This window comes from Lottia gigantea, assembly GCF_000327385.1.
Source record: "Lottia gigantea unplaced genomic scaffold LOTGIsca_14, whole genome shotgun sequence".
Taxonomy (NCBI): domain Eukaryota; kingdom Metazoa; phylum Mollusca; class Gastropoda; family Lottiidae; genus Lottia; species Lottia gigantea.
Window position 1 is genome coordinate 1,006,849 of NW_008707617.1, and position 20,332 is coordinate 1,027,180.

The 20,332-nt window shown below is 32.2% G+C and overlaps 2 protein-coding genes across 2 annotated transcripts; both read left to right on the plus strand.

Annotated features, from left to right (window-relative positions):
- Positions 1-6,728: 6,728 nt before the first annotated feature.
- Positions 6,729-10,842, plus strand: LOTGIDRAFT_94754 (hypothetical protein; the record flags this gene model as incomplete). The annotated part of the gene is made up of 6 exons (XM_009049650.1): positions 6,729-6,783; positions 7,190-7,337; positions 7,996-8,051; positions 8,838-8,899; positions 9,880-10,017; positions 10,762-10,842. Coding segments are annotated over 6 exons (540 nt in total), but the record flags the coding sequence as incomplete, so codon positions are not given.
- Positions 10,843-18,517: 7,675 nt separating this feature from the next.
- LOTGIDRAFT_111900 (hypothetical protein) lies at positions 18,518-19,192 on the plus strand (the record flags this gene model as incomplete). Its single annotated transcript, XM_009049651.1, has 1 exon — positions 18,518-19,192. One exon carries the CDS (start codon positions 18,518-18,520, stop codon positions 19,190-19,192), a length of 675 nt encoding a protein of 224 aa, XP_009047899.1.
- Between the last annotated feature and the right edge of the window lie 1,140 nt (positions 19,193-20,332).

The following is a 20,332-nucleotide window of genomic DNA, read 5'->3' on the forward strand; positions in this document are numbered from 1 at the left end:
GTTTCTGTGCCAGTAGATAATATAAAATCTAGTTGTGGGTGTTTGATATATCATATCTTATCATCTCTCTCATCAATCATTGTATTAACTATCTGTTTTACTCCCCCTATAACACCTGCTGCCTCTCTTGGTTTTAGCATTTCAATGCAAATTTTACTAAAGAGTAGTCACATCTAAGGCTATCAATATCATTGGTGATAATTCTTGAACTCAACATCAATGCTGAAATAATCATTCTTGAACCCAATATCTATGCTGAAATGATCATTCATGAACCCAACATCCATACTGAAATAATCATTCATGAACCCTATCTTAATGCTGAAATAATCATTCTTGAACCCAATATCTATACTGAAATAATCATTCATGAACCCTATCTTAATGCTGAAATAATCATTCATGAACCCAATATCTATACTGAAATAATCATTCATGAACCCTATCTTAATGCTGAAATAATCATTCATGAACCCAATATCTATACTGAAAAATCATTCATGAACCCTATCTTAATACTGAAATAATCATTCTTGAACCCAATCTCACTGCTGAAATTATTAATTTATTAACTTATCTCAGAAGTGAATCTTGTTGTAGATTGATAGTTTTTGAAATGCTTGTATTTACTACAGTTAAGTAATAATATAATGAAATATATAGACATTATAATATATTAATTTGAATACAGGTATATTAAAATTATTGACGCTATAATAGTTGATATAGAACAGCCTACCAGCTGGTTACATGTTGAATCAGTAAGAGGAAAAACATGTGTGAAAATTGACTTGTTGTTGATAGAGAGTACAATCTAGACTAGTTCCAGAAAAACCTGGAATCCTGCCAGTCTACTCACTAACTTATTTGGTCATAGATCTCGGAGGTTTTTATTAGTTATATGCATAGCTGTGAAAGTTGAAGGAAGGTGGGAATATGCGTAGTAACTGAGGAGTTAAGACAGATTATCTAGAGATTATAGGATTAACTGTATAATGTGGATTTAGAATGATGGCTATATCTTTACCTGACTCAGGTATGTTTATCATTTTAGTTATGTAGGTCTGTGAGTGTAAATATTGTTCGATTTCACTATTTACGTTTTTTATCTCTTTGTGTGCTTGTGTAGAACTTCTTAGTTCAACTTTAGACCAATTAGATACATGAGGGTTTCATTAAGAAGTTCCTTTTTGATAAATATATGATCATAATATAAGGTTCATAACTTTGAATTGGAATTAGGGCAATTTTTTTTTTTTCCATTTGCCAGTCATGTCTGACTAATAGTTACAAGAGATCACATTTTATGTTAATTGAAGTTGTAAGTTAATGTTAGAAAAATTTGGATGAATGAAATTGGGACTACCTACAATTATATAGCAAATATGTCTAAAATTAATTATGACATCAATTTGTGTGATAAGCATATCATTGCATTCACCAATTTTTTTTTTTTGAATCATTAACTTCTGTACAAATTTTCTTGAAATTTTTGTGACAACTTAATTCATAATATAATGGCTTTTAATTACAAAAATTCTAGGAGATATTACAAATCATAAGGTTCCATTCTGATTAGTAACGTGTAATTGAATATATTACAAGAAACAAGCAACTATTACAATTCTAGGGACGCATACTGTATCTTCTCAAAGCTGTTAGAAAAAGGTGTTGTATTGTAGTAGACCTGAATATGTGAATTTACAGGTACAGTAGAATATTATAGGAAGTGAATACACACAAGGTAAACAGTGAGGATATTATTCTCTACTGTATTGATAATATCACTAAACATCATACCTCATCTCTTTACACCTTAATGCATTTAATTGCATCATCTACCTTCTGCTCAAATAATCATCACCTCTTTGTAATGTACCTAGTTATTAGTCATAGTACTAATAAATAACAATATTCAAAGAATTCAAGGTTATGTAAGTATCAACTGGTACATTTATTACATAAAAACAATGGGATTGGTACATAGATATGTAGGATGGTGCAAATTCTGGCACAGTTCTTCACCTGTAGGCTTTATAAATGATAGACTCTTGTGGTTTAGACAGATTCCTAGTAAATGATTCTGTTCTGTTGAAAATGGTTTTGAAAATATGCTATGAGTTTGAAGGTAAGCTTGTGTCATTTCTTGCTAGTGGTTTGGTTAACAATAGGAATATTCACCTATGGAAGCGTTCAAAACTCGTTTCGTAAAGTGACCAAAATAATTCGGAGTTCATTCGATACAGTAGTTTAGCACTCACTCTGAACAAATTTATGATTTTTACATTTGCAGTTGGATTCAAATTTGTGTAGTTTTAAAAATAATTTTTGATCAAGATATTTATAGTATTATTACAAATTGGAAAGTATGATAATTTTCAAAACATTTGACTAAAGAAACAATCTGAGACATGTTTCAGGACAGTCTAAAAAATTTATAAACTTAAATGTTTTAAAGAATATCTTGTCGTTTGTAAATTTTGGGATTTGGACAAAAATCTGTTTGTCATACTAGATGCTGATTTTGACAACTTTTCAAATCAAATATTTTATTTTGAATTCATCCTTAACATTAGATGAGTATTGACATTTCTGTTGTGGTTTTTTTTGGTCTCATTTCTAAAAAAGATTTCACCATTTTGGTTTAAACCAGACATTGATTATTCATAAAGGTTATTTGTCACACCTGTGACTGTGTCATTGTGAATACTAATGGACAACTCCACCCCTCAATTACACTTTATAATTTTTTTTAAAAAATTGACACTGAACTATTGTTCGTTTGAATCATTATCATTCTTATGCTGATGTGAAAATGACTTTTATGTATAATTTTTGTTTATAACAAGGTCTATGTGGCCTTGGGTTGAAATTTGCTAGGCTATTTGGAAACATCTTGAATGAATTTGGGGATCTTGATTGTAAATAATGTAAATTACAACCAATTTGTTTTTGTTTTCCTTTCTTGTCAATTAAAATCCAATGAGTTCTTGAAGTCCTTGATTAACTTCTTGATTCATCTGTGATCTATGTCGTAGAAGAGACATGGTGTCCAATTTGGTGTATGATGCAGGATTATCGTAGAAAAGAATGAATTGTATCTGCACCCATATATACTGTATTGATTACCCTGCTCTTTAAAGATGGATTCCCTTATTTTCATTTATGAAAATGAAAATGCTAATAACTATATGAATAGAAAGAAGAGGTGTGTCCATAATCAATTCATAATTAGCTAAATTAGAAGAAAATTACCAGCGGAATTCCAATGAGTGACTGATCAAGAAAGGTCAAAAAGTATTTTTTTTTGTTTATCCAGACTGTACATTCATGAACATTTATGATTGGTTAAAACTCTTAATTATATGCAATAAGAACATAATGATATGGTTAAAAACACAATCATGATAATTCATAATTCAAATAGTTTGCTTAATTTGATATGGAAATCCATCTTTAAGTAGAGCACAATCTGATTGGCTGCGTCATGAACTGGTTCATATTTGAAAATAAAAGATCATATGAAAAACCTTCCTTAGTTCTCAATGCTTATTTTATAGTTAGGAATCTATTTAGATTGATTGGCACCATGACAGTATAAAATATATTTGTATGCCAGATTTAATAAACTTGTACTTTACCAGACTCAATGCAATTCTATTTTCATACCAACAGCATATGCTAGCCAACTACACTATGCTTCCTGTATGTTTTCATATAACAAGTATTTTATAACAAATTTTGGATGTGAACCAAAAAAAGCTTGTTGGCTAACCTGATATATTCTTGCCTTAAAAGATATGAAATTGAGCATAGTCCTTATAGAATAAAAAAGGGTGTTGCCAAACTTTGCAAATACTTGTTCAGATTTGATTTGTGTTAATCTTTATAAGAAGATAGAGACATTAATAGTTATTCTAAAAATTAGCTTGTTATGGTGTGAAAATGGAATGAAAAGAAGATGGATGGGTTTGAAATGAAATGAAATGAATGGAGTTTTACGTTTTATTTTTCTGCACCGTGTGGGCTAATGCAGATGGACACGTCATGCAGTGTGCAACGAGGGAAATTTTGCCATGACAGCAGCATCGAGGAGCCTTTAACGTGCACAGCTTGTAGCACACAGGGTCCGTTTTAGTGCCCCTTTCGAACGACTAGATGCTTTTTTCATGTCAGCCTATCTTATCTTCATCACAGACGGGGGAAAACCAGGTTGAAAAAAAGGAAGGTATTATTTCGACCTATGCCAGGATTGAATCCTAGACATTCAGACCAAGCAAGTGTCGAACGCACTGAGCCACCTCTGCTCCTGGATGAATTGAAGACCCACACAGTAATTGTTTCCTGTGCATATTCAAACTTACTGTCAATATATTTTTTTTGTACTTTCAGAAACTGTGCAAGAACAAAACACAGATGCTATTAATGGTGAAAGTAAAACATTATTAGATAAGGCCAATGATAGTGTTGCTAATAATGGAGGACCAGACCAGATTAAAGCAGGGGCCATTGGGGATTCCAATTCTAAAATCTGTGAAAATGACAATAAAATTTCAATTAATTCAAGTGACTCATTAGTGACTTCAGTGTCAACCTCATCGTCATCTCGGCCTACATCATCGTCATTGACAACTACACAAGCAGAAATAGCAGTCACTAGTATTAATACAACGCCAACAGGTAAGAGTCGGCCATATTGGAAAGTTTGGTTGAATTTTCATTCTTTTACTTTTAATGTTTAATCATGACATCAGTGATTGAATTAACTGTGGATCTAACAATATTGTTTTGAACGGTGTGTTTTTTGATGGAAGATAATTCAGCCAATTAAAATTTGCTAAAGAGCAACTTGGGTATATTTTGGATTTTTTTTATTATTTTTATTTCAGTATCATCAGCTCATGTCAGACCAGTCATTGTTCCTCCTGTCGTGCCTCCCCCTCAGTTAACACCTTCTCTACCCCCACCTCCCATTTCATCATCCAATCCCCCTGTACCCTCACCTTTAGTCGAACTATCCTCCCCACCCCCTACAGTAATAGAACAATCTACAGTACAACCAGAATCTTCTACAACTGTCAGATGGGGACGTATTGAACCTTCAGCAGAAACAGTTCATATACCACGTTCTAATGATAGTAAGTAAATTATATTATTGGTTGATTTGCTTAAAAGATATACATGTATAGCCATATGAATATTTACTTTGCCAACTGATAGAGTTGATCGAAGCTATCTGTAGCTCTTTCTGGATTAAATTCTTACATTTAGTTCTTCTGCAATTCCATAAAAATGAACTATTATTGAAGTTTTGAATAATAATAACAAGGATGTTCTTTGCAATATCAACTGCACATTTTACCAATATCATGATGTCATAGATCGTTATTTTTGAATTGAAGGTGGATAATGTCAGGAATGATAGTGAAAACATCTATTGTATGTGGAATTTAACCACAGAATAACTGGATGTCAAATTTTGATAATTAAAAGTGATACAGGTAGCTGAAATCAAGCTCTCTTTCGATGACTATGTAACTAACAGTCGACACACTAACATTGAATATTAGAGGATATGATGACTTAATAGTATGTAAGGTTGTACTAATGACAAAAGTTTCAAAAGCACAGACAAAGGACTTCAATATTTTGAATAAACAAAATGTGTGTTGATAATTTAATGTTCGTAAAAGATGAAGCATCCCAAAAAAATTGGTAATATGCTAGTTAAGAGTGTCTGCATACATGAATTTTGTTGGTATCTAATTTTGTTACTATCTTGTAGGTTATGGAGATGGTACAGGTGATTATGATGATCCTATAGCCTATTTCATGTCAGATCCTAATTCACCTTATGATGCCATACCAGCCAGTGAACCAGATCTACGTAGTTTACCCAAGAAAAGTGCCCTAAAGAAAAAATACCCAGATGGCGTCATGTCAGCTGTGACTTCTAGTTTAAAACGACCTATAGATACTTCTAATCTTAGTACTAGCCATGTATCTTTTACTGGTAGAGCCTCCCCTCAGCCTACTGGAGGAGTTCAGTTTGGACGAGCATCACCCCAGCCTCCTGGAGCTGTTCACTTCAATAATGCACCTCAAAACAATCTTAGTGTGTAAGTATTAATGCTTTAGTTTACTACTGAAACTTGTCTTAACTCTTCAAACACTGAGTGAGAAAGACATGAAAGGTCATATAGCCTGAACTCCAAATATTATGACTTAAAGTATATTTCACTGCTGCTTCTCTCACCCCTTGGGTTTAAAGGAATACCACCTCTTAGAATGGACATAAAATTTAGATTTTCAAACTTGATCAACAAGTGTATATATTCATCAGTTGTACTTACAATGACTAAAGAATCTCTATTATTGAAGGTATATCTATTAAACTAAATAATTATTGAAATAGGCTTCTAAGCATGTTTCAAAATTACATAGTTTAATGAATTATTACTTAGTTTTATGGATTATAGAGGGATTTTGATGTACAATAATGACATCAGGTAAGTCCATTGATGGACAAAGACTCATTTTGTCCAAGTTTTAAAATTTCATTTTTTTGTCATCCTAAGAGGTAGTGTACCTTTAATAATAAATAGAACATGTATTGCATCAGTGTATTATTGTATTATAGAGAAGAAAATAAAGAGAATATACCTGAAAGAACACCATCACCAGCACCACCAGACACTTTTAGTCCAGACTATGATAATCTTAGTCATGATTCGGATGATTCTGAAGATGGAGAAATACATTATAAAGATGACTATGATGAAAGTATGTGGTTTAGTTTTTTTTTTTTTTTTGAATTGAATTTCTCTAAGAAGAAATATTTAGAAAAAAAGGTATTGGTCATGTGATCAGAAACCTCTAAATGCACTGACCGAGGCATTGGATTTCATGGGGATTCACACATAAAGTATTGATTACAGCTCTCAATGAAAATTTTGGACAACCAAGTACTCATTTTCTTCAATGAAAATATTCTTTTAGATGAATATGATCTTGAAAACCAAAAGCAGTGCACAATGAGGGAAATTTTTCCAGGAAATTGACCCATATTCTTTTTTGTTTTCAAACTGATGAGAGTTTCTTAATATGCTATGCCTATAGCATACATAACCTCAGTTTTACAATCCCATATTAATGTCATTATTACATATTGTTATTTCAGATGGTTTAGCTTCTAAAGTAGCTCGGCAAGATAGTTTAGCTCGATTCTTATCTAATAGACCAACTAAAAACGATTTAATTGAAAAAAATATCATTCCAAATAAATCAGACAGGGAAAAACAACAAACTAAGGAAGCCATAGAATCCAAATTAACCAGGTAGGTTTGTAGTTACTCTTGTAACTTTTGAGGTTTTTTGTCCCCTTTGCCGAATGGAAAATTGTTCTGAACATAATAAATTGGCTTTAAGGGTATAGTAAAGAGGTTTTCTAAAAATAGCAATTTCATAGAGGACTTTGATAGCATCGATTGCACCATTCCAATATTCAACCAGATGTCTGTGGTTTTTGCAATTCTTGTGTTTTGACGTCACTATCGCAATATGCTGCTAATCAATAGTGACGTCATAAAACGCTTACTTTTAGTGGAATTGTAAAAACCATTGACTGAAAACTGTAATGGTGCAAATTGATGATATCAGTGTTCCTGATACTCATACAAATTTTAGAAAACCTCTTTACAATCACTCTTAAGACTTTTTTGAACTTAAGTATTATAGATGTTACCAGCATATCAGCATATTCTCAACTTGACTTGTATATAACCCAATTTTGAATAAAACTATGCTTTACCATCTAAAGGTTTAGTTTTTAATAGATGACCCAACATCAGAGATTCAATCTGAAATGTCTTTAATCAACTGGTAGGCAAATGTTGTAAAAAAAAAAAAAAAAAAAAAAAAAAACTTGATGATTTGACAATTAAATTCTGCAATGATAGTAGAAAAATTTGTAAAATATGTATTTGTATTTTGTAGACGGTTAAGTTTACGACCGACACAAGAAGAATTAGAACAAAAAAATATTCTTCATAGTAAGTAGATTAACAATGAAAGCATCCATCTCCTAACTTTGATTGTCAAGTACCTCATAAGTGGCATCTTCATAATATTAAGCTATTATGAACTATGTCTAATACCTTGACTACAATAGCCATCCTATCTTGTATTACAGAATGCAGCAATTTGATTGGATTGTACGCAAATGAATACAGTCAATCATAGCCCTCAACAGACGGACCGTAAACATTTCGGCTTATTTTTAGAGACTTTGTTAAGGACTCTGATTTGCTGAATCGGTAACATATGATCCAACCAAATCGCTGCATTTATAAACTTTCGTGATACAATAAAGGTGGCTATTGCAGTCAAGGTATAAGATAAAATTGGTAATTGTTTGATATTGTAAAGATACATAAATGGTGTATAGGTCATACTTTAACATCACAGATTAAAGATGTTGAAAGGGACTTCATTTTCTATGGCTAACTTTTTATGTGTATCTTGATAGCAATTGATAGCAATTGATAGCACTTGATAGCACTTGGTGACATTCATTTCCACCATTCCAATTTTTCACTAAAACTAAGTTTTTAACAACTTCATTAGTGAAAAAAAAAAACTGCTAATAATTTATTAGCAACTTTTCTCAAAGTGACAACATTTATATGGTTTAGCATTTTTATTATTAAATAAACCATAGACATCTTAAGGAAAATTAAAACAATGCAAAACCATAAAACCATTGGTAGCCAGAATTGAAAATGTATTTTTGTGTGGAGTCAGTTCATTGTTTATATTTAATGTTCATTCCCTTGTAGCCCAGTCAACTGAAGAAAGAATTATGACAAAAGAAGAAAAGAAGAGATATTTAATTAGAAAGGTAAGCATTAGTTCTGCTTCACTTAGAAATCTCAGTAGTCACCTGCTTAATCCTGGTTGTTTAGTTACAACGAACAGCTTTCTAACCTGCTGGGCCCAAGATTCCATCCTGGCATATAGCTTTGGATTTTGTAACCCTGACAGTTGGAAATGGAAAAAAAGGGCCCAAGATTCCATCCTGGCATATAGCTTTGGATTTTGTAACCCTGACAGTTGGAAATGGAAAAAAAGGGCCCAAGATTCAATCCTGGCATATAGCTTTGGATTTTGTAATCTTGACAGTTGGAAATGAAAAAAGCTAGGATTATTTAACCTTGACCTTAATCTTGGAAATGGAAAAAGGGTAGAGACTAATTATGCTGTCCTGGCTAAGTTTCCCTCATTGCAAACTGCATGATGTCACCATTAGCCCTACCTGTTGTAGAAAACTAGGAAGAAAATCTTCATTTTATTATTATGTAATTATGTTGCTGGAAGAGTAGAGTGATATTCACTATATGAACTTTCACATTTCAAACTATTTTCTTACATCAACTATGATATCTGCTTGGCTTGAGCCATCTCGATAAATTGCTAAATTTTTCATTCTGAAAAGCTGTAATCATAGGTTGCGCTTGATTGGAGTGTTCTGAACAGGTTCTGTCTGTTCCAAATTCTGGCGTCATAGAACTCAAGCAGCATTTTTAATTGTCCCATCTAGTTCTTTCTCCGCCATTTAGAACTCTGCCTACACTAACTAATTTTTCAGAGCACATGGAATGCGTTCTGAACCCTGTTCCAACTTGTTTTGTTGAATGCCTGGTTAATTTCATGAATCGCGAACATGCAGAACTCAGCAATCAAGCTGACCTCATTTCACAACTGTTGACTAAATTGATTAAGTAAATTCTGCTAACTGAAATAATAAAATGTGGATTCCACCTGGATAGCTATGTTTATTTGATATTTCTTCATATGATAAATTCTGGTGATATTTTGTAGTTAAGTTTCCGACCGAGTGTAGAAGAACTTAAAGAAAAGAAAATTATAAAGTTTAATGATTATATTGAAATGACAGATGCTCATGAATATGACAGAAGAGCTGATAAACCTTGGACAAGATTAACACCAAAAGATAAGGTAAATTATCACATCATTCTTACTGTTTATTTTATTATGTCTACATCTATATCAGATTTAGGACAGTTTGCAGTGATTAAAAGGACAGGTTGGCCAGTTTTTTTACCATTACCATCATACTTTAGTCTCAGAAACTGCAATTTTTTAGCTGAGTTTATCAGTAATAGTGTTCACAGCTCGCCGTCAAAATTTGAGCATTTAAAAACATGTGTGTCCAGAATTATCTGCATTAAAATATTAAAATGACGACTCATAAATTTGAATTACTCTGTCATCTATAGAAAATACATATATAGAAATAGTGAGTAAAGTCTATTTACATATATTCAGGACTAAAATCAACCCCCAAAAATGCCACATCCGTCCCTTTAAAGTGTCCTTTGGAAATTTGAATTTTATGTCATATTATGCAAATTTATCAGTGAAAAAAAAAAAGGAATCAATTGTTTTGAGCTTCTGATATTATTGATATTATTATTTTGTAAGAGTAGTTTGTATTTATAATAATTAAAATTTCTATACCTCAGTATTCCAGTTCACTCTCAGTAATCTCTAAGCGCTGATCATAATGGGATTCGGGAGAAGCAAGCCTGTGTCTTTTTTCAATATAATTAATATTCAACAATTTCTAGACCAATTGTATCAAGAGTGCCATACTTTGATACTTTGAATAATAATTCCCTTGTGTTTCCAGTTATATGTGCTCTCAAATCTTATATCTAAATATTGATATTATTTCTATAGGCTGTGATAAGAAAAGAATTAAATGAGTTTAAAAGTAAAGAAATGGATGTACATGATGACAGTAGACATCTCACAAGGTATGGTGTTTACAATTATATCAACAAAAACAAATTTAAAAAATGCCAATGGAAAATATGTACATATAACTATGTATAACTATAATGTTATATTTTCAATTGCATAATAGCATAAAACAATGACCAGTAAATCTTCCTATAATAAGAGCTCTCTTTTTTAAGAGAACACATAAGGCTGTTAATGGCAGAAGGTCTTTTAAAGTACATCTTTTTCGGGGATCTGCAAAAGAAAGGAAGAATCAATATGGAGAAGACATATAAATATTTGACAATCAAAAAGTTTACTAACAGGTGTGCATCATGCAAATTTAATCAGGTCATAAACGTTTTTTGTTTTGCAGCCTGACACTTGATTTGAAAATAACATCTAGCATTGATTTGTTTTGTTTTTTGCAGGTTTCATCGGCCATGAATGTAATGAATTATCAAGTAAAGGGAGACAACTTCAAGTCAGATTATAGCTGTGATTAACCAGTGACAAATATCTGATTTATTTATACCCCTATCTTACACCAACAAGACAAAAGTTCCAATGTTCCATGCTGTATGACTGCCTATGATGGAAGGCTACTTTCTAACGCCTATATTTTCATCTCAGGACACAATTATTGGGAAAATTTCATGTTTTAATCTATTTTAAATTCCAATTCCCCATCTCATCCATATTTTTCAAGATAACACATGAGAAAATTATTTTTGCAAAAAATGTCATGAGTAGAACAGAATATTTCTTGTGATGCAATGTCATAGATATATATTTTTCCCTTAAAGCTTAAATGTGTTTCCCAAAATTGGTTTTAAAATGATATATAATACAGAAAGGGCTGGTTCCCTTTGAAAGTGTAACAATGTATAGAATTATTTTATTTAAAAGTTTGGATGAATCATTATTTGCAAGAGATTGTAAGGAGTTTTTCATTCTCCAGAATAGAGGGCATTCCTAATTTACACTCATCAGATGACTTTTGGGTTTAGTCCGTGGCTGCAATTTTAAACATGAATCAAGTCATCTTATTAGTGAAAAAATATTACACACTAGCCAGTCATCAGATATATTTGTACCTAATTGCCCAGAAGATTCCTATCAAATCTCTTGCATCTAAGCTGCCCCACTGCTCAATAGAAAAAACTTTTTACAATCGTTTTCAGCTATCAAAAATTTCATGTAGCTTTTGTTTGGGAAATTAAATCAGAATGGCTTTCTTGAGTATTCAATGGATAAGTAACTGATTAAGCTTTCAATAGATATCTGTTCAAAAGAACTGATTAAGCTTTCAATGGATATCTGCCCAAAAGAACTGATTAAGCTTTCAATGGATTTCTGCTCAAAAGAACTGATTAAGCTTTCAATAGATATCTGTTCAGAATAACTGAATAAGCTTTCAATAGATATCTGTTCAGAATAAGAATAACTGATTAAGCTTTCAATGGCTATCTGTTCAGAATAACTGAGTTACTGATTAAGCTTGCAATGGATATCTGTTCAGAATAACTGATTAAGCTTTCAATGGATATCTGTTCAGAATAACTGATTAAGCTTTCAATGGATATCTGTTCAGAATAACTGATTAAGCTTGCAATGGATATCTGTTCAGAATAACTGATTAAAGTTTCAATGGATATCTATTTAAAATAACTGATTAAGCTTTCAATGAAAATCTGCAGATATCCATTCAGCGTAACTGGTAAATCATTCAAAGGATATTCATTCAGAGAAAAAAAAATAAGCTCTTATTGGATACTTGTTCAGAATTAATGAATGAGCTTTCAAAAGATATCAGTGTTAAATAAACTTAAGGGTGGATTTTGAAATTGTGATAATATCATTGAGAAATATATTGGTAGTTTTGTAAAATATAAAATCAAGTGCAATCTACATAATAATTGAAATTAAGGGTAAGAAAAAGACTGATTTTCTTTAAGCTGGTTTTAAATTTTTAAAACTTGCTTAACTTAAGTATAGATTAGACTTCATCTTATCTTTAAGCTTCTATTTTATTTGTTTCTTAGATCTTAGTGTAATGATATATTGTTTAAAATGGCTGTCCCTAATTTTCGTTTCACCAAGATAGTGTCCAAATACAGTGCTTAAATCTTTTATTATTAAAAGTTCTATTAACATTTACAATTGCTAGCATTTCTTTTGTATTTAAAAAGGTTTGTTTCAAAATTTAGAAAAGAAATAGGCTTAATTAATAAAGTAAGCGAAGGTTGATCTTCTTTTTCGCATAAAATAAATTGCTACCTGTAGAAATTAGGCCAACTTAGCCTTTAGCACAAATTGTAAAGAATTTAGTTTATTTATTGTAATTTTTTGTACATTTTATTTTCGTCATATATGAAGAATCTTAGATCCAATGCTTGAAGCATATTGTGTCAGATTGGCTTCAGATTGATGTTGGTAGTCAATGGAACTTCTATATATAGCTTTCCTATGCAAAATAATTTAGCATATGCATTTAATATCTCAAAGCAGAAATGTTTTAAATATTTTGAGGGCATATGTCAGTTAAAGGGCACGAAAGAAAAACTGATTTTTAATACAACATTTTATCATTAAAGAATGTCTCTCATATTAAAGAAATTGTAAAGAGATTTTCTAAACTTTTTATGTGTATAGGAGACACTGATAGCATCAGTTTCCACCATTCCAATTTTCCTGCAATTCCATAGAAAAAGGTAGGCGTTTATGACGTCACTGATTGCAAAATATGCATTATCACATAAGACCCTTCACGATTAGTGACATCATCCATCACTTAGTCTTATTGGAATTGCAGGCCTATTGAACCAAAAACTCGTATAATAATACAGTATACAAGGTTTTTCATTTTCATCCGCAGAAAACGAACATTGAACCTCGTATAATAATATATTTTACGATGTTTTAAATCTGACTGTTTATATACGTGTTATTTAATTAGTGCTTTTTGAGTTATTTACAATCAAGCTAAGAATACAAGGTTTTGATCACAAGATTCGCACTTTTACGAGCTTTCGAACATACCAAAAAGTCTAAATGACCAAATATGGCATATCAGAGGTTTCAAGCTGTCACCCACGATAAGTGACATCGTCAAACTATATTTTTTATAAAATTACAGGAACCACAGATATCTGATTGAATATTGGAATGGTGCAAATTGATGCTATCAGTGTCCCCGATACACATAAAAATTAAGAAAAACCTCTTTACAATCTCTTTAATGATTGTACAATACCTCATCTGAACAGAATACTATTGTACAGTACTATTGTCTAAATATTTGCTTTACCTACTGATAAACCTCAATTTTAGCCATCTATATGACTCTAGAATCAAAAAATTAATTCTGTTGTAGGGTTATAAAATTCACAGTTCAAGAACTAGATGTCAGATTTTAATTCTTATGGAAACTAGAGCTCTATCAGCTGGTAAATCAAATATTTAGAGTAGTGTATCTTTAGTCTGTACTCATCACTGATTCACTCATATAAAGGTGGTGCTCAATTGGTGAGGTCTGAACAGATTCTGTTTGTTCCAAAACTGCCTCAATATATCACATTCAAAATTTTCCTGAACGTGCAGAACTCACTAATCAAGCGCACCCTAAGAAAAAAAACCCTAGAAAATGTCTAAAGTGGTGTAAGAATCATGGTTAAGGTCTTATATTATATCTTTGTACAGTTTCTATCACTTGATATGAAACCTTATTGAGTATACTTGTATAAATACCCAGGATTTAAAGTCCTCAAAATCTAACCCTTGTCAATTCTCTGCTGACTTCATCATTAATAAATACAAATTTTTACTATCTGAATATGTAGAAAGCTTGATCAGTGTGATCTATCTGAATATTTTAAAATTCTGGATTAATCAGAATATTTTAAAATTCTTGATTAATCTGAATATTTTAAAATTCTTGATCCACCCAAATATTGTAAAATCTTGACCAGTATGAAAATCTAAACTATCTTGATCTATTTGAGTAAGTAAAAATCTTGATCAGTGTGTATATCTAAAAAAAAAAAATTTTGATCCCGACTTCTTGTGACAATGGTCAGCAGAGACTAGAAAAGGGCTCATGATTTTGACAAGACTTTTCACTAACATTTTGCAAATGATGTGATTTTTAATTTTGTATATAGATATTTTTGTAAGTAGTAGATAAAGATAGCCTATTGTTATCAAGAAAAGGTAACTAATGTAACTATCAACTATATTTGTAGAAATTGTATATTGTAAGAAGCTGTAATAATTACTTCATTTCATTATTAATTGTGCTGATTGTCTTTGTTAATTATAATTTGAAAAAAAGTTTAAAAAGTGAAAATGATATTTCTCATTATTTCATTGAAGTATTGGAGAAGGTAGTAGCCAGTACCATGACTCCAGGCGTTGCAGAACTCAATGACAGGAAATGTGAGACATTCGGGGTGACAGTTGCTGCTCAAATAGGCGAGGGTGCAAGGGATGCCCTAAAGGCCCCAAATTATCAATTTTGGAGTAGAATTATGCATTTTTCAGTGTAATGGATAGAATATAGGAATTTTAAGCCCTTAATTTCCGAAAATTGTTCCCCAAGAATGGATTCAAAATAAAATTGGCGATGGTCCCCATCGAAAGTTCTACAGCCGCCCCTGCTGGTGGGAGGGGGAGGAGTTTTCGATGAATTACAAGGAAGAATTGTGAACTTGCTTCACTTGGATGTTTCTCTTCAACATAAGTTATTACCCCATCATCTCTGCCGGATTCTAAATTTTTTCAAAAATATCTAGTGCGCTTGAGACGTCATTAATTTGATTACCAAATGTACCAAAACTACAAGTGTGTTTGGTGACGCCAAGATAATCAACAGAATTAGTTCATTTAGTAAAAGATGAAAGAGTTCGAAGGACAATACGACACCTGTTCTATCGAAAGTAAAACAATGATAACATGTTTATGTGTATCGTCGACCATCTGTCCTTTATCTCTCTTATTAATAATAATAATTATATGATAGACTATCGATTAATCAAAATCTACTACGGGCCATTGTTGCAACCCTGGATATGATCAATAGGGCTGCATTAGTAGTATACTTGCTAGACCTGTTAGCCAGACTTAGTTTTTCGTTGTGGGGATGGGGCCGGAGGTAGTATCCAGAGGAGCAATGTCGGTTTTTCAAGGGCCAATCCATTTTTCGGCCCCAGTAGCTATGGGCCTGAGACTAGCTCGAAATTTGAGACGTGCAGCGTGAGACCCGAGACGAAAAATTGCTTTAATAGTAAAGTTACTTGAAATAGGATAGCATAGTATTTGGATGACACCGCCCCGTAAACTTCATGCCCTTTATGATTCTGCTAGTGCTACAGGCTGTGCACGTTAAAGATCCCTCTTCATTAGCCCACATTGGGCAAAAAAATGTAGTACGTATAACTCCATTCTTTTCATATTTCCACTCCTTTAGAGGCAATGTGTGCTGAGCACGCCATTGTTATTTAAAGCACAATTTAAATCCAGAGATACATTAGTGTTTTGTGAATTATTTGTAAGAAAAATAGACCAGTTTTCACCTATTCAGAAATATAATTATTAATGATGTGCAACCAAATACTATTAAATGTTTTAAATTTATTAAATATTCACAGTAAAATACAGTTACTAAACAATAAAACCCTATAACACGCGAACAACATGTGGTTCATTACAGTTTTACAAGTTGACAGCTGGGGTCAGTTTTGTTATAGAAAGTTGATATCACTCTCCGTGCACTGGACACTAGTCAGTGGGGTATTTACATGAATAATTAACGTAATGAGAGGCACGTGTGTACAGAGTTGTTAGATTGTATCCAACAGTTAGGTTATAAAACAATGAAATGTAACGGTTCATGATAAAAGCTGATTATCAACTATATTATATAATATGTGGTACATCTTTGGACATCACATCTGTCCTAAATGTATACCAAATGTAGATGTTAAGATACGATCTGTGTTGATGTAATAATATGTAAATTTGGTTGTAAACTGATATTTTTGATCATGCCCAATGTCAAGATTATCTTAAAGTCAATGATTATCTTTCTCAGTGATCAGGGAAAACACGCATTGCAGATAGATCTGATGTCTTTAATTATAGCATACAAAGCTCCAATATTCTCAAGCATTAAGTGTATAATATCACAAGCAATGCATGACATCCAGAAACTTGATGTCACTTTGCGATTTGGGTTTTCCCTTATGAAAATTGATCTTGAATCTTTAGAGATTAAAGGCATTGCTGCGATCAGTGACGTGACAAAACACTTACTTTTAGTGGAATTGCAGGAACCACAAACGTCTGATTTAACTTTGGCATGGTGCAAATTGATCCTATCATTTCCCCCTATAGACATACAAAATAATAGTACACGAAATAACATTTAAACAGCATTTTACAAAACTACCAATTAAATATTATTTTTTTAAATTTCAAAACTTAATTGGAAAGTCAATAACATCTGTGAGAACAGGATAAGTTAGCTTCAATAAGGGTTTTTATTTGAAAAAAATATAACGCTTAAAACACGCGTCGTCTTATACTGGTACACAAAGGGGAGAATGTGGTAAATTTGAATATGAGTGGTACAGGGAATATTGTGTTGAGGTAACAGTTGTCAGAGAATATAGGCAGTGATATCAGGTGATAAGATCAGCTATTGTTTTGTAAGATCAGCTGTATTTAGGTTTGGTGTTATTGGGAGTCAACACATGGTGGATACCCAATCCTTATTTTTTCTAATTTATATATATCATTGTCCGGGTCTCATACGATTAACATGTCTATCGCCAGCTTTCATATCAGTGAATGTTCCCAAGTCATTCGTCATCAATATCTGCCATAATTACACATTTGATATCAATTCACGGTTTTATAGCATGTCGTAATGCGAAAAAATTAAATTAAATTATTATTCTCCGCATCCCATATACGTATAGATTGAATTTATATTCTACGAAGCTCTTCACATGCATAGATTTTTTTTTTCAAATTTCCGTAGCAGAAGTCAGAGAAATATAAAACAAAGGGCATTTATAAATGTATACAGTAGAAATAATATTGATTACTTCGTTAAATTTGCACGCTTTGCTTAACGGTTCGGTGAATCGAATACAGCCATAATATTGGACAGCTGATCCCCTATGACCCCTATTATGATAGTGGGACTTACCCAAGAATAATAGAAATCTATAAACGACACGTGCCGGTCGTTTTGATTAGCAAAATCAAGGGGTGATTTAAAATTGCAAGCATTCGATGCATTTATAATGACAGTTTGTTTCTTTGTTCTCGATCTGTATATGGTAGTGAAAACAATGGGCCAGTAGTCCGACTAACGGGATCCTGTCCCTATAAAGGGCTGATAAATCTGGCCGGGTGTTGTAAAGCCCTGTTGGAGGAGGGACCAAATGTCTCTAGCAGACGAACTCCTAACGTCTTTTTGTTTTGTTAATATTTGAATTTTGATAAAGGAAAGGGAGTAGTAAAACGTGGATTTCGAAGAAAAAAAAGGACTGTCATTGCTGTATGCAAGATAATTAGTTGGAATGCTTTTCTTAATATAAAATTTGTAGTGTTTACTAAAGACAAAGGATATTTTGAAATTAGATATTTTTGGGAAGAAAGAAAATTTATCAGCTGTGGTTTTTGTTTAAGGAGTATATTATTTACAATGCCTACACCTTTATCAGATGGCTGTCGAGCAGCTTGGAGTTGGAACAGACGGGAAAAGTCACATGAAGTTAGAATACATGGTAAACAGCTACAGACGGCTTATTTTCATCCCAACTGGAGTAACGGAACAGCCGGCGTACGAGGATCTAAACCAATAAATATTGGCAGACATTACTGGGAAATCAAGATATCTCAAAGACTCTTTGGTACCAGCATGATGTTCGGAATTGGAACTAAAAAGGCTCGGTTACATGTGGATGCGTTTGTGAATTTATTAGGAGAGGATGAACAGAGTTGGGGACTGTCTCATAAAGGTCTCTTGTGGCACAATGGTTTATCGAGAGTTTACACCAAGCCATTTCAAGAGAATTCATCCACCATCATTGGTATGTTATACGACGGTGAATCGGGAACTTTAACTTATTTCAAAGATGGTGATTGCTTAGGTGTGGCTTTTTCTGGATTGGATCAGATCACCTACGACCTTTACCCAATTGTTACGTCCACCGCCGCCAAAACAGAGATGACTCTTGGAACCCGGAAACGTAGTTATTTGAATCTACAAGATAGGTGCCGTGCTTCTATTCTGTCTAAAGTTAAAGGAACGACAACGATAGACTTTTTGCCATTACCCAATAAAATGAGACAATTTCTGAAAGATGGAATACAGTAAGGAACATTTTCTGTCGAATAAAAATCTGTGATATTTTCTATAGTGTAAATAGCTAATTTGTGTCCATGCTTATTTATATGAATTTGTAATATCGAATTCGTTATTATTTATTAATATTATGTGAATGGGAGGAATCCACTGTCTATATGCTTTGAGTATTTTTTTTTATTTATATCATTAATTTATTAATTTATACCAAGAGTATTTTTTCATAAATTATTTTGCATTTTTATTTCTACTTTTTAAGAAATTAATATATAATTGTGGATGAGTATATCTAGTCATTTGTTTATACTTATGTATCCTATTTATCTATTTATTTAACTTATGTATTATTTATTTATGTGTCGTATGTTTTTTTATTATAATATTTAAGGCCAAGCCGTGCAATAATTCACGTATAATAGTGATTTGTAAATAATTTTGTAAATATTTAACATTAATATATTTCTTATGATTTCAAAAAGGTGCTACTTGTGTTAAACTTGATCTATACTGATATTGTAGTAAAGGAATATTTTTTGTTCTCAAAGAGATAACTTTATGGAAACAAATACTTTAATGAGATTCTTTATAGATTTTGACAGTTTAACAGTTTGTGAACTAACACGTGTTTCGATATGAACAGTTTTTAAAATGTGTAATAAATAATAGATAACTGAAATGGTGATTATTATAAATTTCTGCTATGGGAAACACGTGTTTTGAATATTTGACGAATACGTGGAAAAGCCGTTTTTATCCATTTATTATTCAAATTCGTTGTCATTGTTAGAGAGATAATTCTAACAAGGGTGGGCACGCGCCTAGTCTATTTACCAATATAATAGAAGCATTATAACAAGGGGTTTAATAGGGTCAAGCGAGGTTATTGATTTTAGCAAATATCTGAGGACAAAGAGGATTGCTTTCAAATCATTTTAAGTTTTGCGTGATGACAATGGTAACATACAACAGGTGTTTGATAACCCTTCAATATGTTCACTGATTTTCACCCTGAGCCCATTCTCATAATTTTTTATCCTTCTGAATATTTAATGTCATTTAGTGCAAGACTTGCCAAGCGATTGTCAACAAAAGAAAATTCTGTGCACATCTCATTGTCTTTCAATTTATGTGCATATCTAGCAGGCCTATCAC